The sequence below is a fragment of the Dromiciops gliroides genome, chromosome 1 (genome assembly GCF_019393635.1).
Source record: "Dromiciops gliroides isolate mDroGli1 chromosome 1, mDroGli1.pri, whole genome shotgun sequence".
Lineage (NCBI taxonomy): Eukaryota > Metazoa > Chordata > Mammalia > Microbiotheria > Microbiotheriidae > Dromiciops > Dromiciops gliroides.
In genome coordinates this window covers 137,465,272-137,491,382 of record NC_057861.1, presented here as the reverse complement: position 1 = coordinate 137,491,382, position 26,111 = coordinate 137,465,272, and the positions used below count along the sequence as shown (strand labels likewise).

General features: G+C 35.9%; 1 protein-coding gene across 3 annotated transcripts in view; it reads right to left on the bottom strand.

Moving 5' to 3' along the window:
• Positions 1-921: 921 nt before the first annotated feature.
• Positions 922-26,111, bottom strand: part of AZIN1 (antizyme inhibitor 1) — a 30,817-nt gene continuing 5,627 nt past the window's right edge. The window contains exons 2-13 of one of the 3 annotated variants that reach the window (XM_043981878.1): positions 24,462-24,599; positions 16,782-16,927; positions 12,055-12,250; positions 10,391-10,564; positions 10,004-10,176; positions 7,647-7,781; positions 6,780-6,861; positions 6,214-6,288; positions 4,653-4,812; positions 3,811-3,926; positions 3,341-3,555; positions 922-1,609 (exon numbers count right to left, since the gene is read on the bottom strand). In XM_043981878.1, the coding sequence (XP_043837813.1) occupies positions 1,495-1,609; positions 3,341-3,555; positions 3,811-3,926; positions 4,653-4,812; positions 6,214-6,288; positions 6,780-6,861; positions 7,647-7,781; positions 10,004-10,176; positions 10,391-10,564; positions 12,055-12,156 (1,347 nt within the window). In that variant the 5' untranslated portion in view covers positions 12,157-12,250; positions 16,782-16,927; positions 24,462-24,599 and the 3' untranslated portion in view covers positions 922-1,494. The remainder of the gene's footprint in view (positions 1,610-3,340; positions 3,556-3,810; positions 3,927-4,652; positions 4,813-6,213; positions 6,289-6,779; positions 6,862-7,646; positions 7,782-10,003; positions 10,177-10,390; positions 10,565-12,054; positions 12,251-16,781; positions 16,928-24,461; positions 24,600-26,111) is intronic. The other 2 variants (XM_043981867.1, XM_043981886.1) reach the window with 2 other exon arrangements.

Genomic DNA, 26,111 nt, shown 5'->3' with positions numbered 1-26,111 from the left:
TGAAGCACATGTGTAAAACCCAGCTTTGTATTATATTCCTAACTATTAAGTACAGGTTAGGATTTTCTGTCAATTGGCACCAATGTGAAGTTTTATTTCCACTTGGGAGGCAGAAATTCCACACCTGAGCAAAAGCTAAGTTAGGAACGATGATCCTTATTTCATTACTAGTTCAATTCTGAAAGCTAAAATTATTAATAACGTTAGCAGTGAACATTGCAAATCCTGACTAAACACTGTCAGGCTTAGGATGAACAAACAAAAACCCCAACCAAATTAGTACAAGAATTAAAAGAATAATGCTAACAGAACTCAAAGTAACAAAGAATTAAGGGAACAGATTAAATTTTTTTACTAATTATTACTGCAGTTGAAAAACTTAATAATGTGCTTTCCTGCAATTAAAAAATTTAAATATCCAGTGCAAAAGAGCATCAAGGTTTTTGAAGATGGATATAGCCCTTCTTTTTACTGATATGCATAACTATTTGCAATTTATTCCCCCTACCTACTGTTATTTAGCATAAATTACCATTTCAGCCAATAAACTTGTAATTGTATGTCTAAGGTACTACATGCATTGTATCTATATACAGATGTCTTATTTATTACTGTTGGGCTTGCAGGTTCAACATTTTTGGTGTTAGAATTGTTAAAGAAACATACTATGTTTAATAAACATTGCAAACTACATGTCAACTTTCCAGTAAAGAATCTGAAATTCACAATGATTTATCAAACTTATTTTACTTAAATTATTGAAAACTTAAATAATTGAAAAAAATTAAAGTACTGCCAAACTAAACTTGAAATAATGGGCTAAAGAAAAATAACTTTCAAACAGTCATATACACATCTATTTCAAAACTACCTTTGCTAACTAGCCCCTTTCCCCAAGTTTTAGCCTGAAAAAACAGTAAAATCTACACAAAATTTTATTGCAATCATACAAGGGTTACGTCAGGTCAAATACAACAAATACTATGATGCAATTTTACATTTATTAAACTACAGTTCAAAGCACAAATTTACACATTCTAAATACACTAAACATATCTAAATGAAGTCACACTGGTCTTCCACTGACATTTGATATATCTGGGCGAAAGACAATAACTTTACAAGACTTTCTAACAGGAATCCTTAGTATAAAAACTGTGTACTTGTATGTAAACGGTTTATAATGGGGAACCCAAGTGATGGGCTTCCATCTCCACTAAGTCATCCATTTTGTTGCATATTTTATTTTAAACGCTTAGGGGTTGGACAACTGGTAAGTTTAAATCTGGACACATTATCTAATTCCCACCTCACCCCAAAGAATTGTAGTTGTAAGCTGGTTTTGCCTGGTCCCAATTAGCTATTATTACTAATTTCTTTCAAGTTTTGGAGAGTGAATAGTTAAGATTGTTCAATTTTTCTTCCACACTGGAATGTTGACCAGACAAGCTTAACTTGCAACTTCAGGTCTAAAAGGAAGCGTTAATGCCTGTTTTAAGCTTCAGTGGAAAAGCTGCTGTCGTCTTGGCTCAGCTGAATGCAAGAAGGCACAAAGAAGAAGTTCTTCATCATTGTGTCTGAAGTAATTCCAGCATCTTGCATCTCATACCTATAGCATTGAAAGGAAAACATCTGAAATTAATCACTTGACACAAATTATTCAAAGGCATATGGCAGCTGTGTATATCAGTGTTTAATAAAGGTTTAACTGAAAAACAAAACAAAAAAAACCACCCAACGCTCCTCAAGGGCTCATTTGCCTAGCAGGTAACTTGAACTCAGAGGCATTCCTGACTCTACCTCTTACACCATTTAACCTCAGGGTGGTGTAAAGAAAACACTATTATTACTCTGAATCCACATAAAAACATTCATTCTTCATGTTATAAGTAACCAGCCAGTCAAAAATATCTATGAAGTACCATGCACACTAAGCACCAAGGAAAGATAAAGGCAAAAAGTAGTATCTGCCCCCAGGAAAGTCACACTCTAATGGGGGAGACAACAAGGAAACAACTATATACGAATAAACTATTTACAAGATAAATACAAAACAACATAGGAAAGGCACTAGAATTAAGAATGATTGGGAAAAACTTTGTAGGAGGTGGGATTTTAGCTAGAATTTGAAAGAAGCCAGAAGAGAGAGAGCATTCCAGGCATGGTGGACAGCCAAGTGAAAAGGCCCAAAGCTGAGAGAGAAGTGCTTGTTTGAGGAAGAGAAAAGAGGCCTATGTCACTGGACTGAAGAATATGTGGAAAAGAAAGGAAGATAGCATAAGACTGAAAAGGGGAAGGAAGGAGTGGTTATTTAGGGCTTTAAAAACTGAACAGGGGGCAGCTAGGTGGCACAGTGGATAGAGCACTGGCCCTGGATTCAGGAGTACCTGAGTTCAAATCTGGCCTCAGACACTTAACACTTACTAGCTGTGTGACCCTAGGCAAGTCACTTAACCCCCACTGCCTGCAAAAACAACAACAACAAAAATGAAAACTGAACAGAACATTTTATATTTGATCCTGGGCAGCAAGTGCTAAGGAGCCACTGGAGGGGGTGAAGGGTGATGTGAGGGTAGGGGGTAGGGAAGGGTGAAAGAGAGGGATGGGGGACACGGCAAGCAGACCAACCAGCAGGCCAGTCCAGGCATGAGGTGATGAGGGGCCTCAGGTAGTGTTAGAGGAGACAAAGGAGTACGCACAAGAGATGTTGCAAAGCCTGGGACAATGGTGGTACTCAACAACAATAGTGAGGTTTGAAAGGATAGAGATCTTGGGGAAAAGACAGAGTTAAGTTTTAGACATGCTAAATTTAAGCTATATATTGGACATCTAGTTCAAAATGTCTGAAAGGCAGTTGGAGATGTGTGACTGAAGGTCAGCAAAGTGTCTGGAGCTGGTCTGGTGAGAATTATCAGCATAAAGATAATTAAACCCATGGGAGCTGATAAGATCATCAAGTGAAAAAATACAAAAAGGGACCCAGGACAGAAACCTTTGGGACACTCCTGGCTAATGGAAGTGATCTGGATCCAACCAGCAAGACCAAGTGAGGAGGAGACACATAAGAGATACAGGAGAAGAGTGTCTTGAAAATCTAGAGAGATAAGAGTATCAAGGAAAAGAGGGTAAATGACCTTGGAGATGGCAGTTTTGGTTGGACGCCGAAATTGGAAGTCAGACTGTAAATAATGACGGAAGGAAAATGAGGCATTATAGACGGCCTTCTTAAAGAATTTAGCCACAAAAAGCAGAAGAGATAGGGACAAATAAACACATTGTCACCAAATGAAACTCCAAATCTCCTACCCAGGTTAAAAAAAAAACAATAATCACATCTTACCAATCACTGAATGACATCATGTAATAAATAGTTGGCCTCTGAAAATCATTAAAAGCAGATGGCTCATGGAGAGTGTCTGCTCCCATATTATCAAAGATCAGCCAATCTCCCACATTCAGCTCAGGAAGAAGACAGTTTTCCACAATTTGATCAAGCTCATCACAGGATGGACCCCAAAGGCTGCTTGTAAACAGAGGCGCATCTTTCTTGTATTTCTACAAAAAAAAAAAAAAAGTTTCATGTTTTAAGTACCTCATCAGAAAATTCTAAAATTTCTGCTCATCCTCCACTATCCTTCCCTCCCTCCAATTCCCAAGACATAACTGGACAAAATCTTCTAAGGGCAATAGACATCTCTTCTTTGTATCCTCCCCCATGCTTTACCCTCCGGTGTAAAAACACTACCCAATTCTGTGTGTGTGCGTGTGTTTATCTAATAGGTTATTTGTTAAACGACTGAATGCTCTTACCTTGTGAACCTCTGGGATGGTATTCAAGTTCTCAGACAATTTACTTGCAAAAGAACCATAGACACCATCATTTATGTAATACATAAAGGCTGGTTCATTACTCCCGGTTTTTCCTACTGAAAGAAAAGGTTAAGATAATTTGAATTTTAGTTACAATGACTAAAAATCTAAGTCATACTTAAATATAGAGAACACGATTAGAGGAACCACGAAGTTTTATCTCATTTTATTAAGATGGGTTCAAAGAAAAAAAGCTAACAACTCATAATAACATCTATCAAGATTGCTGATAGCATCTAACTGATCAGAAACTGCTAAAAATAGTCTTTGGGTCCTCGCAATCATGCAATGCAACTAAAAAAAAATAATATAAACATTGAGACTAGCAGTAGAACATGCTCCCTCTTTCAAGTGGCTCCCTCTGGACTGAAATTAGAAGCAAAGACAAAGAACCTTATCTATGGAACACACGTATTTCATGGTAAGGAAATAAAGAATTTATGACTAATTTTTTGTTTTTAAATATGTAAAAGTGACAAATATTCTCAACACATCAGACAACCTACTAAGTGCTTTTTGGTGTTCTGAATGGTGTAATATTAGGAGAATAAGGTACTATTATTTTAGACACATAAACCTCAAGAGACTAACAACTGTCTCCTAACACCAAAGGTAAAAATACAGGTGGCAGGCAGACTCTTCTAGCATTTGTTGATTCTCTTTAATATAATATTGACTCAATGTGTACGGGGGAAGTTAACCCCAGGCAATGAAATGGAATTATTTCCCCTAAAGAAATTAAAGTTTATATTGTACACTTCAAAATTTTTGAAATTAATTACCTCCAGAGGAAACATCATTTTCAACAGCTTTCTTTGCAATGATATTAACTGCTAAAGTGAATGCAGAAGACACATAGTAGCTTCCAGGTTCTGAAATGACTGTAATGCCAGATCCTTCAGGAAAGTAGACATCCAACAATGGGCTGATGACATGATTAACCTATGAAGCAAGGGTGAAAAGAGAATGCATTCTAAGTACAGAGAACATTCAGTACCAAAGGCATAGGAAAGAGGAGGTTTTGCATCTAAGGACCAGAAAGAAGGCCAGTCTATCCGGACTGCAGAGTGCGGTGGGAATGGATGCCCCTAAAAAGGGGCAGTTAGGTGGTGGCACAATGGATAGTGGCAGGCCCCCTTAAGTCAAGAAGACTCATCTCCTAAGTTCAAATCTAGCTGCTGTGTAAGCCTGAACACTTAATTCACTTAAACCCTGTCTGTCTCAGTTCCTAACCTGTAAATGACAAGAAGGAAATGGCAAACCATTCGTTTTTTTTGCTAAGGAAACCCCAAATGGGGTCACAAAAGTCCAACCTGAGTGAAATGACTAAACAAGAGCTAAAAAGAATGGGGATAGGCTATAAATGGAATCACTTTCACAACTATATAAAGGATGGACTGCAGAGATTTAAAGCAGGGAAACAAATCAAAAGAGTATTGCAACAGTCACGAGAGAGAGGCAACAAGGGCCCCAAAGGGGGTCACTGCTTTGTGAAAAGAGGGAAAGGATAAACAGAAGATGATGTGGATGTAGACAAGATCAGACAACTGACTGGATATGTGGATTAAGGGAGAACAAGGAATTGAGAATGACTGGCTGGGGCAGCTAGGTGGCGCAGTGGATAGAGCACTGGCCCTGGAATCAGAAGTACCTGAGTACCTGAGTTCAAATCCGGCCTCAGACACTTAACACTTACTAGCTGTGTGACCCTGGGCAAATCGTTTAACCCCAATTGCCTCACTAAAAAAAAAAAAAAAAAAAAAAGAGAGAGAATGACTGGGAATGTGGCTAAACTGTATACAATATGAAGTCTAACCATTTAATATAAGAACAAGAAATTGTCAAGAAGTTCAAGTGCCATTAAATCTTCTATAAAGTGGTCAATTGCTAAAATAATTTACAGTGGCATATGTGGTCATTCATGTGACAGATTTATTTAATGTGAATAAAAAGGCAGCACTTTTCCATTTTTCCCTCTGTTGTTAAATTTCACAAGAATTGCTATCCATTTTGGAAACAGTAACTAGTTCAAGACAAGGTGAATTATAGAATAGAAAAAGACAAGAAAGATATAAGATAATAGGTTCTTTTGAACTTTCTTCCTCTGTTTTGAATATAAAAGACTAATTTAATAAGCCTAAACTGGTTAACTAGACATGATTCTTGTGAATTGCTCAATTCTTAGAATTCCTTGTTCCACCTGAACTATAACCACTGATACCCTACATGAAACTCCACTGTTAATGTTTTTCTTAAAATCTTTGATAGGGGAAGTGATTGCTATGCCCATTAATGAGCATCATGAAACAATAACTTTACCATTATGAATCAATATAACTTTACCTCTTGCAACTGAAATTCACTACCCGTGAAGCCTCCGCCAATGTCCAATATGGTCATCTTAAAGCCAAATTCTCCCTAAATGACAAGGAATACATTTACAAAGCTTTATAAAATGCAGACAAATCCATCTTAGAAAAAAATCCAATTTGGAATTCAGCCTAAATAGAACAAGACAAGCCATAGTACCGTAGAAAGGACACCATATTTAAAATCAAAGGACATGGTTCATACCCTATCTGCCACTTACCTATAACTTCTAAATTCTCTAGGGTTCAGTTCCTTCATCTGCAAGATGAAACTAGAGACCCCTAAGATCCCATATTTGGCTCTAAACCCTATGAACGATAATCTCTAATAATAGTTATTTATCCTTTTACTTATAGAATACCAACAGTTCCTTAATTATTTCCACTAATGGAGAAAGCTAAAACAACAAAAAGTTTCATATCCTAATTCTTCTTAGTTGTTATATTTATCTTATGGAAAATTTAAAGTCTCTTGTCATTTTAGGAGCTAGATACTACTTTTAATAAAGCTACAAGTAGAGTAAAATGGTAAGAACTTACAGCCATGTCAAAGACACATCGAGCATCAGATAAAGCATGAATATACACTTGAGGTTCTTTGCAAGAGCTTGAAACATGAAACCTGAAAGATTAAAAACAGGGTAAATGACTTTGTTGGGTTTTTTTAGGCAAATGGCATTAAAAGGTTTCTTATAAAAAATTTACTTCACTATTCAACCATACAATTAATTCTCCTTAATACATGAGTCTATCCATGACAACATACTTTAAAATTTGACACAAGCAATATATTGCAATCAAAGGTATTGAAACCAACTTGATTTTTTAAGCAATAGTGAAGTGTTAACAATGTTATGAATCAACGACCCCACAACTCTATTACAAACAAAATTTAACAGCAGCGGGCAGCTAGGTGATGCAGTGGATAAAGCACTGCCCCTGGATTCAAGAAGACCTGAGTTCAAATCTGGCCCCAGATACTTGACACTAGCTGTGTGACCCTAGGCAAGTCACTTAACCCTCATTGCCCCGCAAAATAAATAAATAAATAAATGAATGAATAAATAAATAAATAATAAAAAATTTAACAGCAGCAGACACACAACTGTTCCTTTTATAGGCTATTAACCCAGACAGGATATACTTCTGAGCATGCAATCACATATTCAGCAAAACATAAGTAATTCAACAAAGAACATCAGGCAAAACAAAGTTTTATGGTAGTTAATTCCATAAGAGAAAAAAATTCACGTCCATCAAATACAGAAACTCAGAAAAATGGGTATGTGTAAACTCTCAAAGAGACAGATTCTAAAGTTATATTTTATACTGATTAAAATTTGGGAACTCCTGAGAATTAGCAAAGTTATACTGATAGTAAGTAATAGCATAATTTTTACAACTTACTTAACACCAACTATTTGGACGTCAAGTTCCTTAGCACATTCCAAGAGGTGCCTACAATTCTTCAGTGTGGTGCCAAACTTCATGTTACTCTCTTCATCTCCACTAATATCTTCTGTTGCGATGTGTAGTAAGAGCCTAAGAGAAGGGGAAGATGATTGGGGCACAGTTGGTTTACATCATCATCAGCACATGTGAAGCCTGAAGATTGTCAGAAGTGTGTTGATTATGTTTCCAGTGCTCTCTCAATTCATCGTCGGTGAGTCAAGTGAACCTAATGAAAAACAATCCTGTATAGAGAAAAAACTAGCAATTAGGGCCTAAAACATGGAGCTAACAAGGATGGGAATATGGAAATTCAGCAAGTTTAAGACTCTGTTGTAGCACCAAGAGTCAGGTGGGTTCTGTAATAAAAGACGACGTTACTTTCAAATGAAGTGCGTCAGTCCATAAATTCACCTGGCTAATTTGTAAAGACTGAATAATGAAGAGAAATAGCATTGTTCAAAAAAAAAAAAAAATTAGCAAGCCTTCAAAAAGCCGCCCTTAAAGCAGGAAAAAGTAATACTAAGATAGTCGGGGACCTTTTATCTTAGTATTTTGGCCTATGTAGGCCTAACCTTTAAATTATTACATTAAAAAATTGTAAATATCAACCTAATTGCAACCAAAACAAAAGTTAATAAGAATTTCAAAATTATTTTTACACGGAATTTTCTAAATAAAAAAATGACTAAAGCCAGGGGGTGGCTGGAAGCTTTCTTTGATGAGAAATTCCAGAAAGATTAATACTACTGAGTTCAAATCCAACCTCAGACACTTTACACTAGCTGTGTGACCCTGAGCAAGTCACTTAACCCCAACTGCCTCAGGGGAGGAAAAAAAAGGTAATACTAGGTGCCCAGAAAACAAGAAGGATAGGTCAATCATTCCAATTGTATTAAAAGAAAACAAACCACCCCAACTATCTTAAATGCACCATTTAGTTTGGGCCTGAGAATATAAGGAGATATAAATAACAGAGTCAAAGTAAACACAGTTAGGGAAAATGTGAAAAAAACAGCTCTACTATAATTTGCCAACAAGCAGAAGCAACTTACCTATATTCCATCAGGCTTAGCACCTGAGAGAAGACAGGCAATAGTTTCTTACTCTGTGCTCAACTCAGTAGATATGGAATTCAACACCATTATACTACTGTGAACTATAAATAATTTGCACTGACTCATTAAACTTGCTTTAATTGGTCTGACAATTATCTTAAATAAAAAATAGCTCTTCACTAAGTGCCCTAAAAAAATCCACTTACCTTCTCCCCCCCTCCCCCAGCAGTCATACAATTTTTCTGCCAAATGCTATCATGTAAAATAAAGTACATGTTGACTGTATTTTTAAAAATTAAGCTAAAACCAAGACTGTTCAACAATCTTAAATGAAATCTTTAGCTAGCCTTTTATAAATTTTTCTTTCAGTGTGAAATACCAAAGAGAGTTTTTATTCCAGCAATATTTATTTTGAACCATGTACACTTCTCTACACCCTACCATGTCCCTAAAAACCACCCACCCAATCTTCAGACAAAATAAATTGTTTCAGGGCAGCTAGGTGGCGCAGTGGATAAAGCACCAGCCCTGGATTCAGGAGGACCTGAGTTCAAATGCAGCCTCACACTGTGTGACCCTGGGCAAGTCTTAACCCTCACTGCCCCCCCCCCAAGTAAATTGCTTCAAAAGGACTTTTGTTACCAGTTTACCTTGCTATTTCATTCTGGTAGCACACACCTATCTCATTTATTAAAAAGCTTGAGAGATTAAAAAAAAAAAGCAAACAAAACACTACTACTACCATCCAAGCTAGTTGGAGAGGCTAAAATTCCTTTCTTTAGGCTGGTAAGGGTGCTGGTAAGATCAGTTACTCATTTTTATCTAAAAATTTCACATATCTAGTCTGAAACAGGGAAATTCAAACAATTCAATCTTTTGAACTCCCAAACCAGCAAATAACTGGTTCTATAATTTATAAGCATAAATGGGTCTGCTAATCTTGTTTTTTGGGGGGGAGGGAGGAGAGACACAAGGTTTGTTTTTTAAAGGTCATTTTACAAAATTTACTTGAAATGAACCAATTCTTCCTAGAATGAAAAACACAGTATTATCCCAGAAACTGCAAATGAATCTAATGTGAGAAAATATGAAAACGCTGATTAGCACTGTCCATTACTGGAATTTCAAATGAAATTTAATACAGGCTGGGTGTCCTATTTTATCTTCCTTTTGCCAATCTAGTAGGCTACTCGCAGCTAAAAATAAAGAACCCTACAGTAATTAGAAAAATCCAAGAATGTATAATTTTGCACTTACTTAGCATTTGGATGATTACGTGCAATTTTCTTCAATTCAATTTCATTGTCACATGACATGATGTTAACACCAGTTTTCGCTGCATACTTTATCTGAGAAGACTGCTTACATGGACTTATATCAATGATGTTTTCAGGAGAAACACCCAACTCTTGCACCAATGCCATTTCATGCTGAGAAAACAAAAAACCAATGCAAAACACATGAAAATAATTTTGACCGTGAACTTCCCTCCTTGGCTTTATTTTACACAGCACACCTCTAAGTGTGTGTATATATGTGTGTGTATACACAAACGTCCACAGTCCCCAACACTCTCCTAGAATAAAGCACAAAATTGCTTTGGTCTAATGAAAAGGAAAAAAAAAACATTAAAAACCCACTTACTTTGCTGGAACATGCAAATCCAGTTCCAAGTGCTGCTAAAATCTCTAAAACAGCTGGAGCTGAATTGCATTTTACTGTGTAGAATGGCTTTATTTGAGCCACAACATTCTGCCACTGACTGTGTTTCTTCACGATTTTCCCAAGATCTCCAACAAAAAATGCATTTTTTCCTGTCTATGAAAGAATTAAAAAGATAGAGAAATAGGAAGTTATTCACTTTCACTACCAAAAAATTGTGTTCAAACTCCTCAACTCCTTTATTTCTAGATTAAATGTCACTTTAAACTCTTGTCATTTATCTCGGCATGTTCCAAGAAATTCCAAAATAAAGATGTTTCAATGACCTAAAGGTTGTAGAAGGAAACAGACAACTCCAGACCTTTGTATGACCCATATTTACACAAGTCTTTGGAACAGCTCCTCTTAGAAGAACCTCTAGCAATAAAGTCAAGAATCTGAATGTATTTTAGACTTTGGGGGAAGAAATATCAGAATTCAGAAAAGGCACAGATATGATTTACCCATGGTCTAAGAGTCTACAGATGAAACTGAAGAAAAAAGATGATCTGATCAAATTCCAATGCCAAACAAAAACTGATTTACAACAAAGAAATGAGAAAGCAGTTCAAAAACAAAGTGCAAAGTAAACCAACTAACTTGGACTAAAAAAAAAAAAAAGACAGGAAACAAGAGATAGAAGCTTGAAAGGGCAGGAAATTAAAGATGAACACAAAATAGTATGAATGATTTGAAGCTTAGGATGAACTGCAGTTTGTCCCTAGTATTTGTAACAAGAAATAGTAGGATATATGTGTAGAGACAATGATAATAATAAAAATTCATAGTTAGAGGATCAACAGGTTGGGTGGGATAGAAGAAATATTGACAGACTACTAAAAAGGCAGAACTAAAATGTCTCATTTATATTGTTTCCTAACAAGTAGAAATAATCCTCAGAACAAAAGCATTTAATAGGCAAAATGCTCCCAAACTGCCTATAGTGTCTTCAAATTCAACCAAGGTGGTCAAACTCTCAGGACACTGAAGCAATTTGTAGATTTCTGAGTCCCTATCTATAATCTCTGAAAAACTGCTGAAAACAGAATCAGTACTGTCCAGAGACAGAGAAGCCAACAAATCTGAATAAAATTTCTGGAAATGTTTTCTATAGCCTATCATTAAAAGGGTAGTTTTGTGAGAAAATGGTAATCATGCAAAGCCATCATGGGCTTTGTAACACATCACAAAAAGTCACTATAATTTTTATTGCAGCACTTTCTGGCATAGCAAAGATCTAGAAATAAAGTAGACACCTATCGATTGGGCAAATACTATATAGGATATGGTACATAAAAGCAGTGTGGTTAAATGAATACAGAGGCACTGGAAGACACATGAACTGATGGAAAGTGACATAAGCAGAATCATAAAAATATAGAGTCCTAAGTAAATGAACGAATAATTAAAAAAAAAAAAGGAAATCTCCCTCTTTGGAGGGGTAGGGAAGCGGAGACTGATTAGGCGAACACTACAGATAATAGGAAATGACACAGGGAAGGGTTATAATGGTGACCACCCTGAATCCCATCAGGACAAGACAGACTCAACATGCAGGTCATTTAACCCTAAATAACATGTTAGCAGACCCTAAAATTTTTACTTACTAGGGTATGTTCATAGACATAGTTATCAATAACATTTCCAAGATGTGTTCCTTCATCCAACAAGCCAACAGAGTAGTTTGCATCTTCAATAAATCCTTTCATCTCAGCCGTATTCCACAAAGCCGAAAGTCATAAACCAGGAAAAACAAGATGGGCCACCAATCCTTACGTTTGGGTCCTTAGAATATGCAACAAACTGCCAAAATAAAAATCACATGCATTTTGTTAACAAGTCATTTTTCAAAGATTACATTAATTCCGTTACATTATATATGTTAAAAAAAATTTGACAACGTTCTATGTAGAGACTGCTAATTGCTTCATTTGGCAGGGTCCACTATGATTTTATATATACTACACGTTGGCATTTGCAACCACAAATCCAGTTCAAAGGAAAACAAACCTGAATTAAATTGCTTACAAAGTTTAAAATATATGCCTGGTCATTTCTTTAAATACAGCCTCACCAATATTAAGGTATAAGATTATGAAGAACTACCACTTATTTATGACTCCTTTTACCACTTCAGTTACTTTTAGTCAATCTAAGACTATTCAAGAGCACTTACCCAGTCTGAATTATCCATACTCCTCCCCCATTCCCTCCACTAGATAAACACATTTTAGTAATTGCAAAGATATCATTTGAGACAAATTCAGATCAAATCAATCTCTTCAAAGGGGTTTAAAGATATAGAAGAATAAAACTTAGCTTAAAATTTTTAGCAGTCCACTTCACTTACATCTCAACTATCTAATCCCTGGTTAGCAGACTTATCTGACCACTATTCTGTACAATCCATTACAAAGGCTTTTTTGGTACCAAGGTTGTGTGAGGTAGGGATGAACGTACAAACCATGGTGGCAGTACCATTCAACCTATAGATTTGGTACTATTTAAAATCTTTACTTTTTCTAGGCAGAGAGAATGTATCCCCAATTAAAAAAAAAAAAAAGAGGCTCAATCCCCTTAAATGAGCCTGGCAACCTAGTACTGGTTACAACACTGATCCCTTCAAGACCTTTGGTACAACCTTGCTGAGCAGAATGGGTGAGGCAGGGGAGCACAAAAGTCAGAAAAATAAAGTTAAAGTCAGAACTAAGGAAAAGTTCAAGACAAAGGCATAAGGACAATGTCCCAAGAGGCAGAACCACAACAGTTCATCATGCCTGGGCTATCAGGCAGCTTGTGTTTACCACCTAGGTAGGTGCCAATTTAAGTTCGCTTTTGGCTACCTTGATGATTCCTATTCCTGAGAAGATTCCATTCTTCCTTAAAGCATAACAGTTCTTTCCTCTTTATTAAAAATTAACAGTTAGGGCTATGACAACTGACAAATATTAATTAATATTGTAATACAGAACAAAGTGATATAGTACTTTAGTAGCTTGCCTTTAAAGTCACAAAAGACTATATAGTTTTACACAGAAAGGGTTACAAAGCATTTATATTGGAAAGGATCATAGAAATTATATCAAAATACCTCATTTTATATATGAGGAAACTGAGGTGAAGCATTATACATTATTGCTGAGCAGGGCATTAGTGCTCAAATCATTGTTAATAATACTTATTATAGACCATATGCTTTTTCATTAGAATGGATATATAGACACAGGATGAGAAATGATCTTTGTACACACTGCCCAGAAATAACTAACATATTAAGAACATCAACAAAAATTCTAGAAACACTCTAGAGTTAGTGAACTTTACCAGTACAAAGACTAGGATTGCAGTTGCTCTATCATACAGTTCTCACCTTTGCTTTTCTAATACCAATTTGCCTGGGAGGGGAAGGGGTAAACTAATTCTCTTGTTTACATTAAGTCAATGAGCTTTTGCTGAATTAGATTTTTTTTTAAATTATTTCAACTTTGCCTGGGACACAAGATTGAGAGCTGAAAGGGACCAGACAACTTAACTTATTTGCCTTTGGTAATTAAGGAGCAGACAGATTGACTAAACCCAGTGCTCTAATATGTCATGCTGCCTAACCCCATACTCTTTCAACCCTACCCTCGAGGTTCTGTCCCTGAAATTCCTCTTACCCTACATGACGGAGTTTAGTAAGGTTAGCATTAGATAATAGCTTTCAAGAAAAGAAGTTTATATTATACACAACACCTCCTACATCTCACTCAGAATTAAATTGTAAAACCTTAAATTTCCACAAAATTCAAGTCATCAGTAACCTAAAATTCTTTAAAAGCTTGTAAGTTTCATGGAATATAGAAATAATATTTCCAGTCTGTAAAGATAAGAATGCTATGACATCAACAACACAAAGGTGCTTAAAATTCAAAATTACCCTTTCCTATGAGCAGAGCTTATAAACTATGCATTTTATAAGTGCCTACAGTTATATTCTTACTTTAGATAATGATCTTAGTCAAGAGGCTGATCTACAATTTTGAAATAATCCCTCAGGCTGGTAAAAATGCCATTAACAAACAAGATCTCCAATTATAATCAAACCAAAATAACACAAATCTCTGAAGCTTGGACACTTACGTGGGAAACTCAAGTCTCATTCAATTAATAGCGATTAGGATGAAAATCATTTAAATTCTTCACTGTAACGTTCAGTTAATATTATGGAATACTGGAAGCAAAACTATCATGCTTTATTTTTCTAGTGAATATACAAGTAAACACTATGTAGTATTTACTTGGAGACCAAAGTGCATATAAGCCTTATTTTCATTTTAATTAAGATAGTCTATTTGGACCACTACTGGTAACTTTTCTGTAAGAGAGTAGATTTGGCTTTCTAAAAGCAAAAAATATATAGAAAATAATCCATGTTGCAAGAGAAGTTTTTCCCTCTAATATGGTACTTGGAGCAAAAACTACCAAGACCATTCAATAGACAGCCTTCAATCCATGAAATTCCTGTATTCTTCAGAAAACATTTTTCAGGGTAAATAAACTTATAATGAATAGGAATGAAACTGTTTAATTCTAAAACTTTATTTAGTGTGCTTACATTCACTTATACCACACCACCCCAAACAACACTGTTAACCCAATTATTTACTGTTTTAAATTAACTCTGAGACATCACAGGTACCATAGGAAATTATTTTAAAGTGGCCTTTTAAACTATAGATAAATACAAGTATACCTATATAAGGAAGCTCCAATTGACAAAAGAAATGACTTCCATAACTGCTATCAATTAAAAAAGAAAGGCACAATAGGCTTAAATTAAAATCCTACAAAAGGATTTTTCACCTGAGCTGACATGTGTTCTATAAATTCAGATGTCCTTGAATGGCCATATGCTTATGTATACTAGTTTGGTTCACAGTTCCTCCAGAACTGTGAAAAACAAGCAAGTATCTTCTCAGGGTCAGTTTCTTGATTTTACTATTTTCCAATTTTAAAAGTATATGAAAAGGGACAGCTAGGTGGCACAGTAGATAGAGCACTGGCCTTGGATTCAGGAGGACCTGAATTCAAATCCGACCTCAGACACTTAACACTAGCTGTGTGACCCTGGGCAAGTCACTTAACCCCAATTGCCTTCCCCCCCCACCCCCCCAAAAAGAAGAAAGTCTGTTATTGTACTGCTAGCTACCAGGCAAAGCCAGTTAACTCAAAGTTTGCCAACCTCTAGATTCTTTATTAGGGAAAGTGGCCTTGTTAGGCTTATTTGCAATATATAAATCTGTTACCTGTCACAGTAAAAAAAAAAAATTTAAATCCTTCCCAACTCTTCCTAAACCTACTCCTGGAAAAATTATACTTTCCATGTTGGCATCACAAATGTTGTACATTTAACAAGTCTTTGTTCAAACTAAATTTTATCATCATATTTTAAAGTAATTCATAAAGAAAGGCTAAAGAAACGAAGCCAATCTTAGTAGATTTGTAGGATGTTCCAGAGACCCAGCCACACTGGCTGGGTAAGGATCTGTCTTACTGCAGTTCAAAACTTTAAGAGACCCTTAAGGAATTAGTTCCAGACCATTTTCTTTTCCTTTATTTCTATCCAGAGCTCTATAAATCACCCACAAGAAGCATCAAGGAACAGTTTCAGAATGGAGGAGGCCAGGAGCACCTCTCCATGGACACCATAATAGTTTTTATGCATACTATGACTAAGATGCACCAATAATGTTCCAAAGGCTTTCCAGCATACACAATTAGCTGTATACTGGTACATTCTGGCACTAGCTGACATCAGAATGTAACAAGAGTGGCAGCAGAAGTTTAAAGCAACTGTGCCTCATTGAAAAGTTCATTTAGGTTCCCTTTACTAAAACACTTTAGAACATGACAAGTTAATTTTGAACAAAGACCTGATAAGATGATAAATGATAAAATGTCACTCTAGGATTCAAAATTTACGCAAACAAATAAATGTAGAGGGAAACGTTTGCTTAGCAATATGAACACTCAGCTTGCTTGTACCAGTCATGCGCAGTAGTAACAGCTGTAATATTTAAAGAAAACAATAACTTCCATTTGGGCTTCACAGCTGTGAGGAACAGTTTATAACCCTCCTTTCTCAGTACTTCCTGGTGCCTTCATATTGATGATTGTGGATATCAGGTTTTACTGAGTAGGATTTCCATCAGTAGCTGCCGAAGAAACATAAGGCTCCAAAGAACCAAGCACTGCTCCGTGGAACCATTCATGAGGCTGAATCCTCATGTAATCAAGAAGGCAGCTCCAAGAGTAGTGACTGCAGCAGCTGAGCACTTGCCTTGTTACACACCTGCTACAAAGGCTTCTACAGTTGATTGTACTTCAGAAGAAACTGATACATCTCTCAAATAATCACAAGATAATTCTGGCAGCAACAGCCCACTTGACACCAAGCTGGATGAATATGGGTCTTGGATTTCTGAAGTGGAGACCTCCCTGGAAGTAGAACAGGGAGAGCTGAAAGGTTGGGAGTACTGTTCCAGAGATACCTAAGCAGGAAACCGAACCTTAACATGATCAACCACAGTGTTATTTTGTTACTTGCCTAAGGGCAAGTCTACCCTTGACAGGTTTGATTTCTTTTAATATGCATTTTAGAACTTACCACTCTATCCAGAGCTTACTACATTTGAATCAGAAACATTTCCTCCATGACATCATCCTGTGAATGTCACGCCTCTATTTTAACTTCCTTACTTATAAAATGGAGAACATTACTTACCATTCAGGTTACCTTAATAACCGAAAAAAACTACTGCACAGTTCCATATAACTGGTGTGGGGAAAGTTAAATCCCTATATAAAATTGCACCAATATAAATGGTGAATACAAGTGATCTTTGTATAGGATGATAGCAGAAAACTGAATCCCCACTATCCCTATACCATATAAGGCTTGTCTATTTGATATCAAGGAAAATCTTTTTACTAATCTTAAAGCATTTTTAGCACTGGGGGAGGTAGGGAAAAGGAAGAGTTCATGATGAGGACAGACAGAAAGCAAAAGTTGTGACAGCAAGCAGACTGTTCCCTAATCAGGGAGGAGAGGTAGAGTTAATGCTAAAATAAGTGGTATTTCCTGATTTATGGAATTCTGGAAGAGGGACCATAATAAATTGGACCCGCTATCTCTCTAGGAAGCTGAAGGAAGTCCACTAGCATAGCGTAAATATAGGTCAAGGAAAATGTAAAAAGGAAAAATAGATGAAACTGGAGAAGTTGGTGTAGGTACAATAAATAAGAGGAGGTAAGTCAGGTCTTCACTGGCAAATGTGTCTAGTTAAATCTGATACCTACTTAACAAGTAGAACAAAGAAATTCAAGGCCTTGAAGTTAATTGATAAAGTTATTTATGCATTGATGCTGAAAGATAATTAGTAATTATCCTTCCACTCTACATCTAAGTCTTTAAGCAAATAAATATACACTCAAGTTTAATAATCTATAGCCGAGTCCTCCCAATTGGTACAAATAAAAATTGCCTGAAGTGGTCACATGCATTTAGATTTGTACTGCTTGAAGTTTAAAATGTGGTGAACATTTTAAACTATGTTTTAATAATAATAAAGACTACAATGGAGAAATACTATGCAAATTTAAAGTAAAGGCCAAACCTTTGCTAGTCCTTTAAGATAGGTATATGAAACTATACTTTACTCAGTCTCTCTCCCCTCCCACCCCCTCCACCAACCCATAATGATTAGGGTAGTTCTCTTTTAATTAGAAAAATAGCTAATTCTTTTCTTTAAATATTTAGTCTTGAAGAAGTTTGAGTACCATAAACTCAAAAAAAATGTTTTTGACACTGGGTCTATTACATGTTATGTATACCAAGAAGAAAGCAAGTTCTGATGTGTATTAGTATTTCTCCTGATCATTTGGTATCGTGGGATTTTTCAAGTTAAAGCTGAATAACTTTTGAGATTGATGAAAGCTATGGTTCATAATAAAAATTCTTCAGCTAACTCATTTCTTAAATACATTTTTTTTTTAAAGTGGAGCATCTGAACTTATGGGGAAAAGAAATGGTGATAATTAGGCAAAAACAAAATCTTGGATAGTCTCAGACTATCTTTTTTACACAAGCAAGGTTGATTGCACTATTCTTAAATTCAAATCTTGACCACACATGTGAAGTACTGGAATTCATAATTACAAGATGGAATAGACTAAACAAGAAATTCCAATACAAAATATGGAAACGATTACTTCTTTGCACACACCCCATTCCCAAGAAAGGGAACCATCTCACACATAAATATCTGGTTTTTTAATACATATTTGTCAATTCCTTTTTCTAACTGTTGGGGTGGTTGTAGGGATGACTGAAAAGAGTGAACGTAGCAGCAAATTTAAGACACTGAAAAAAGTATTACAGAAGTTCAAAAGGGTAGATAGATATTATGATATATTAACGTGATAATGATATATTAATTACTTTGCTTAAAGTACAAAGGGTAAATATAGTATTTTTGCATGTTATTACACCCAGAGGATTCAATCTGTGCAGGAAAGAACAAAAGGAGGCAACTAAAAGGTAAAAATTCCAGGAGTCATAGGGTTAAAAGCACTAATTCACAAGACCTTATGGATTTTTAAACAGTTTGTGCATATTCTTATATTCTCCCAAGGAATGTGAGTTGCATGCACAGGGTCGATTTCATTTTTGTCTTTGCATCTTCAGCACCCAGAAGAGTACCCTGCACTATGTTTGTTGATTGATTTCAGAAACCTGCATTTTCAAGTACAATCCTTCTCCTTTGTATATGGGAATGAATGCCCATTTTTCATTTGGTGTTAAAAACTGATTTCATTATACCATATTGTCAGTTTCATTAAGTATTGAAACACTAGTTTGCATTCTCTGGGCATACACACAGGAACAGTATTGGAAGGCATCCCCAAGGATAAGCTGTATGAAGGGAAGAAGCCAGATTGAGATTTAAGATTTATCAACATAGACAATATATAATAAATAAATGATTTCATTGCTATAAAGAACTCATATAGGATAAGAAATTTAAAACTTGAAGAGACTTTAACCGTAATCTTGGGTCTATTGTCCCCTTCCCCATAATCTTGGTGAAGATGCTGAGGCCCAGAGGATTAAGTGATTTGCCAAAAGGTCATACAGGTAATTAGATATCAGAATTGACACATGAACTCATGTCTTCTGGCTTCAGTCAAGCATTTCTTCCCTGTAACAATGCTTCATATCCCCCCAACAAGAAGAGAAGAAACTACTCCCCCTCTACCATTGCAGAATAGCAACTATTATGCCAGACAATTTCCGGAGGTACTAAAAAGTTAACCTGACTAGGGCTATCACACAGCTACTATGTATCAGATATGGGACTTGAACTTCAGTTTTCCTAACTCCAAGGCAGGTCCTTCTACACAATGCTGCCTGTACTGAAATAACTACTTGAAATTCAATTCAGTTTCTGTGATTCTATTAGGGTAGGTATTTATATTCCCAGATGTGTGACAATGCAACTCGTTTTCATGAAAAGGAATAATTCATGGAATGGTCTCAAAGAATTTTGGATTTGGAACAACTAGCCCAATTCTTCCTCCACACCCCATTTCACAGAGGAGGAAACTGAATTCTTGAAGTTAAATAAACTTGCCCAAACTCACAAGCTAATTATTCATATGGCATAAATGCAAATCAAATAATCAAAGCCTTATGTCTTGATAGAATAGGTGGTGGCTAAGATAACAGATAAAAGAAAAAGGATAGTAAAAAAAGAAAATGGAGAGTCAGACAAGAAACAAGAATAGACAAACTTCGGCTCTCCTTGATTTTATAAATAGTTTGTGACAACTGGCCTCTCCGGATGGATTTGATGCCTCAAGGTTAGAACTGATTGACAAGAGTGTCTGGGACCCTTAAGAATCATTTTGTGGGATGGTGGTGGATATGGAAGGAAAAGGTATCACTACTGGAAAGTGCTTTCTCAGAGTGGCCTGCTTGGATTAGATCAAAGGGTGACTCTTTTTAGGTCCGAAACAGTAGTCCCCTAATAATTTGGAAGCCAGGGAAAAGACACTACTTTTAAAAGTGTTGTTACGGAAGAAAGGGAAGGAGTGCTAACAAGTGCTATTTAAGCTAGCTTAGGGCATTTGCACTTCCAACTATTCCAAGTATTTAGTGTTACAAAAAAGCTCTATAAAGCAGATTTCATTTTTTCAAGCATTTGATAATCTTAAGGCCCAGAGAGATAAAGCAACTTTCTCAAGTAAGCGAACCAAGAGGAAGCCATGATTCCCAATCTATGCCCAAAGACATTTCCACTGCCTCAAATTATCAAAAAGTGAAATCATCTTGATTCAAGGCAATGTAACGTTGCACCATTTCTATTCCTACAAAGGCCTTGAGAACTACAGACTAAGAAATCTGAAACCATGAGAGGTTGTTAGGTTTTGGGGGTATGATGGAAAGAGTTCTAGATTTGGGAATCAGGATGAACTGGTGACAAATTACACCTTAGACCAATTACTTGCTATGTGACCCTGTCACTTAACCTCCCTAGGTTCAAATTTTCTCCTGTTCGTTTCAGCTCTAAATCTATGATCCTAGGGAACACAGCTGGAAATAAAGACAAACCCAAATTGGCAGCTCCACCATTATTCCTTAAATAGCTCACACTGCCTTTAAAAAGCAAGAGGATTGTTTGCACACTGGAAATGTGCAACCTTCTATCCTCTTAGAATAAGTATATTCTCTTATTTTAGTTTTCCCTACCCAAGACAATTTCCCCACTACTTTCCTCTATTCCAAAACTAATTTATTCCATATAAAAAACCGGTAATTTAATCAGGCAAATTAGCACACTTAACAGTGTACATTTTAAATGGTCCTCTGCTTTTTAAGGATACTCAGCAACACTAATAATTTGTATGTGCTGACAATTAAAATATTTTTACCTAAACAAAAAAACAATGAAAGGTTGGGAAAATCATGCACAGGCCATCAGAACTGTTTAACTTTTCCAGTGAGAACAACCATTTGTTAATTTAAGAACTTGAAGCCTCCATTATTGACATTATAGGAAATACCATCTCAGTTTGCTAAGGATGTATAAAACGAAAATATTAGTATCTTAAATTCACATCTTTATTGAAGGCACTAAAAAGGGCAATTACACAAACACTAATGTAGAGCTTAAATTGAATTTATTTTGTCATTAACCTAAGATTAGGTCCTAAGTGTATATTATCATTGAACACTATATACAAATAGGTCAGCTATTTGTCTTAGCATCTCTCAAAAAGATGAAAGTTAAAAAAAAAATGATAAAATATCTTAAAAGGTGCCTACTTCAGCCCTTCTTTTTATAGATGAGACTGATAAAAGTTATATGATTTATTCAAAGTTAAATATGGAGTGGGACAAATGTAGAATTTGAATCCAGATTCTCTGACTCCAAAGTCAGTGATCTTTCCACTACAACACAATGCTACATATAAGGCCCAATAACTGTGATTTAAATGTTACATACCATTATAAAATGTTACATGCCATTTATTACACCTTTGTAATTGAAGACAGATGTTTTATGCTAATCAAGTCCAGAGTCAAAGTCTTTCTATTCCCAGTATTCCCAATGGTAATCACAAAATTATTTTCAGGATTATAATATTCCAACAAACTACCTCATCAAAACTATGCAGTGATAACATATTTCTGTAATCTGTACTGCCATTTAGTTTGGTAGCTTACAAAAACCAATGAATAACACCATTCAAGTTTCTCAGTTTGCTGTTACCAAGCCCACTTCTCACAGCTATCTAGAAAAAGAGCAATGAAGCTTAATTTAATGTGTTGTTTCACATTATACCTATGCATGATACAGAAGAAAATGACCCACACTGGTCAACAAATTTAGGATTGTTGGGATTTATTCCTCAGTTATTTTATTCAAAAAAATATACACTGGTTTGGGAACATTCTTCTCTTAAAAGTAACTGACTTAAAATTTGTTTTGTTTAAACTCTGATATACTGTTGGAAAGTAACTAATAGCACTCACCATCATCCAATATGAAGAAGGCAAGTCTTTTAAGAGTGTCTTTATAGAGGATTGCAAAGTAAATGAAAACAAAAGAAAACAAGAAAACCAAGATTTGAAACAGATACTCCCTGGAACATAAGACATGCTTTCTTATCTCCTACCTGAAGTCACTGTAAATTCACTTGCTTGTTACATAAACAAAAATCGTAATAGAAAAATTTTAGAGGGGAAAGAATACCCTTAGAAATTTAGTCCAACTCATTTTTAGAGAGTTGCTCAGTAAATGGCAAAACTGGCCATGAATTTCCAAGTCCAAGAGCTACCCACTAGGAGACCTTTTCTATTATGCTAACATCATATTTTAATATTAACAGTCTTTTAACAATGGGATTTCAAAAAAGCCAAAATGTTCAGGGGAAAAAAAAATCTATTTGAAGGAGATAAAAAAAAAAAAGACTGGAGCAAAATGCCTACATTTCACACTGTATTTAAGATTTGTAAACATAGGAGAAAGAATCTAGTACAAGCCATTTACTTTATATACTTTATACTTTAAGTTAAATTGTTTAAGTTCACACAGCTACCCTGACATTCTTTTTGTTAAATCATGGTACAAAGGAAAACTGATAGTCAATTATTTCTAAATCACAACACAACTTTTCAATACCACTTTTTTCCTATTGATCTTTTTTTTTTTTGGTGGGGCAAATGAGGGTTAAGTGACTTGCCCAGGGTCACAGCTAGTAAGTGTCAAGTGTCCAAGGCCAGATTTGAACTAAGGTCCTCCTGAATCAAGGCCGGTGTTTTATCCACTGTACCACCTAGCTGCCCCCTCTTCCTATTACTGATCTTAAGAAAGTTAAAACTCCTTTTAGGGGTAACATCAAAATCAAGCTAATTAAATGCTCACATTTGTAATCCAAAAAGACTTAGGACAACATAGTAAATTAAACAGATCCTATCAAATATAGACAAAACCAGAATGTCTGAGAACCCCATTGCCAACACAAGAGACACAGTGGTACCATCCAATTTTCTGTTAAAATCTTTCATGTAATGACTAACACTCCCTCCAGAGTCCATTTTAAAATAATTCAAAACAGGTTACCTAAGCCCATCCCTCCACACCCCCATCAAATTCTTAAAAAGAAATAAACTCATTGTTTTGGGGGGGTTTTTTGGTGGGGCAATGAGGGTAAAGTGACTTGCCGAGGGTCAGAGGCCACATTTGAACTCAGGTCCTTCTGAATCTAAGGCTGGTGCTCTATCCACTGTACTACCTAACTGCCCTTCATTGTTTCTTAAAATATAGGTGGCTTTAAAGTCAAAATGCCACAGCAATTTGAAAAACCCAAGCTAAATCTTTTTAAATTCATGGATACAAAAGGATCAACTCTTCCTGCCCAAATTACAATATTTAAAGCTAGAATATGAAGTAATTTCTCATATGTACATACATGTTATATATAAACTCTTACACCTCAAAACTAACACATACTGAGCTACAGTAACATATCTTTCAGATGTGGATCTTATGAAGACAAACTTCTAAACCTTTCCAAATAATCTGTTTGAAAACAGAATATAACTTTAGTTCCATGATGTACTTAAGATTTTACATGGACTATGGAAAGGAGCTAGTAACCATCAAATAATGGATACAGTTAAACCAACAGACTTTAAAAAAAAAAGAGCAATGTGCCTAAGACATTTACAGTAACAGTATTATAACAAGAGAACATTAACCTACAGACTACCCATTTAAATACTAATATTAATTTTACCTTAATATTTTTATATTTAGAACATCATGAGTAGAACTTCTAAAGTTTAGCTCTTTAATCAAACCAAGTTAACTTTCTTAGCCACATGGCAATTCTACCCATAAAAAAATAACAACAAAAAAACAACTTTAGGACAACGAGCTTCCCAGTGAGACTTAGGAACACTTACATGGACAAGTTAGGAGATGGAACCCTCCTATCATCAGCTAGGTTCCCAAGGTGGCTCAGCGTTGAAGTCGAACTGCTCTCTATAAAGCACTTCTCCTAGGCCCTCTGGATAGTTGTATACCTGGTCAGAAAGTTCGCCCTAAGAAGGAAAATAAAAGCATTTGCAAATGACCCATCCATAAGAATTAGAAGTCACTCTGAAACAAAAAATTTTAACTATATACATTAAGAAATGAAGTCTAAAAGAGTACACGATTCTGTTAGTGGTATTGCAAATGATTTCCATAAATCATATAACAGAATTCAGAGCTGAAAGGGACTTAAGGTGATCAAGTAGTTAAAAAAGAAAAACCCAATGTTTATATTTATATATCCAGGAAAACTTCAATATTTTTATCACTGTAAAATGAATTACACATTTAGTGTCGCAACTTCCCTTGTACCATATTTTCCCTTTTCAAATAGAAAGATACCTACTTGCAAAAAAGCCAATTTGTCCCCAACTGGTAATACAATCCTTTTCCTTGATACTCTTTTAGGTTTCAGGACACCATTCTGACCTTGTTCTCCTCCTACCTTCTGACCACTCCTTCACTAGATCATCCTAGAGCTCCTCTGGGCTCTGGCTCTTCTTTTCCCTCTAAGCTATTTTACTTGGTGATCTCATCAGCTCCCAAGGATTCAATTATCTCTATGCTGATGATTTTCAAATCTACTTATTTAGCTGTAACGTCTCTGGGGATCTCCACTGTACTGCTACTGCATATCTCAATCTGAAGTCCTGTAGACATCTTAAACTCAGCATATCCTAAACTAAACTCATTATCTCCAGGTGACATCTGACTCTGAATCCTTACTCCCCCATCCCCCATATCTATTATGTTTCAAAGGCCTGATAATTTTACCTTTATAACACCTCACATGTGGCCTTTTCTCTCCTCTTGACACTGCCACCACCCACATGCAGGCTCTCATCACTTTACACCTGGATTATGTAATAGACTGCTAGTTGGTCTACATGCCCTATGTCTCTCCACTACAGTCTACCCTCCACTCACATGTCAAAGTAATTTTTCTTACAGCACAGGTCTGATAACAAATCATCATCCTACTCCAACTCTTAGCAGTTCCCCAACAGCTCCAGTATAAAATAAATCCTGTTTTGCCTTCAAGGACCGTCACAACTTCACCCCACCTCCCACCTTTTCAGTCTTGTCACACCTTACTTGAAACTCCCTCCCCCCATATACTCTTCTGGTCTCCTTGCTGTTCCTGGAACAAGACATACCATCTCTCAGCTATAGGTATTTTCACTAGGTTTCCCTTATGCCTATAATTATCTCTCTTCTCATCTCAGACTCCCTGAGATCCTTTAAGTCCCAGTTAAAACCCCACCTTCTGTAAGGAACTTTTCCTACCTGCCCCCCTTAATTCTATATAACTTGTTTATATTATATGATGTTTTCATCACTGTGAGCTCCCTGAGAACAGAACTATTTATCTATTGACTTTCTCTGCCATCTCCAGTACTTAGCCTAGTGCCTGGCACATAGCAGGCACTCAATGTTTACTGACTTACTAAAATAGTTCCCACCTCATAGAATTTAACTTCTATTAAAGCAACCTCCTTGAGTACAAGGAAAGCCCTGTA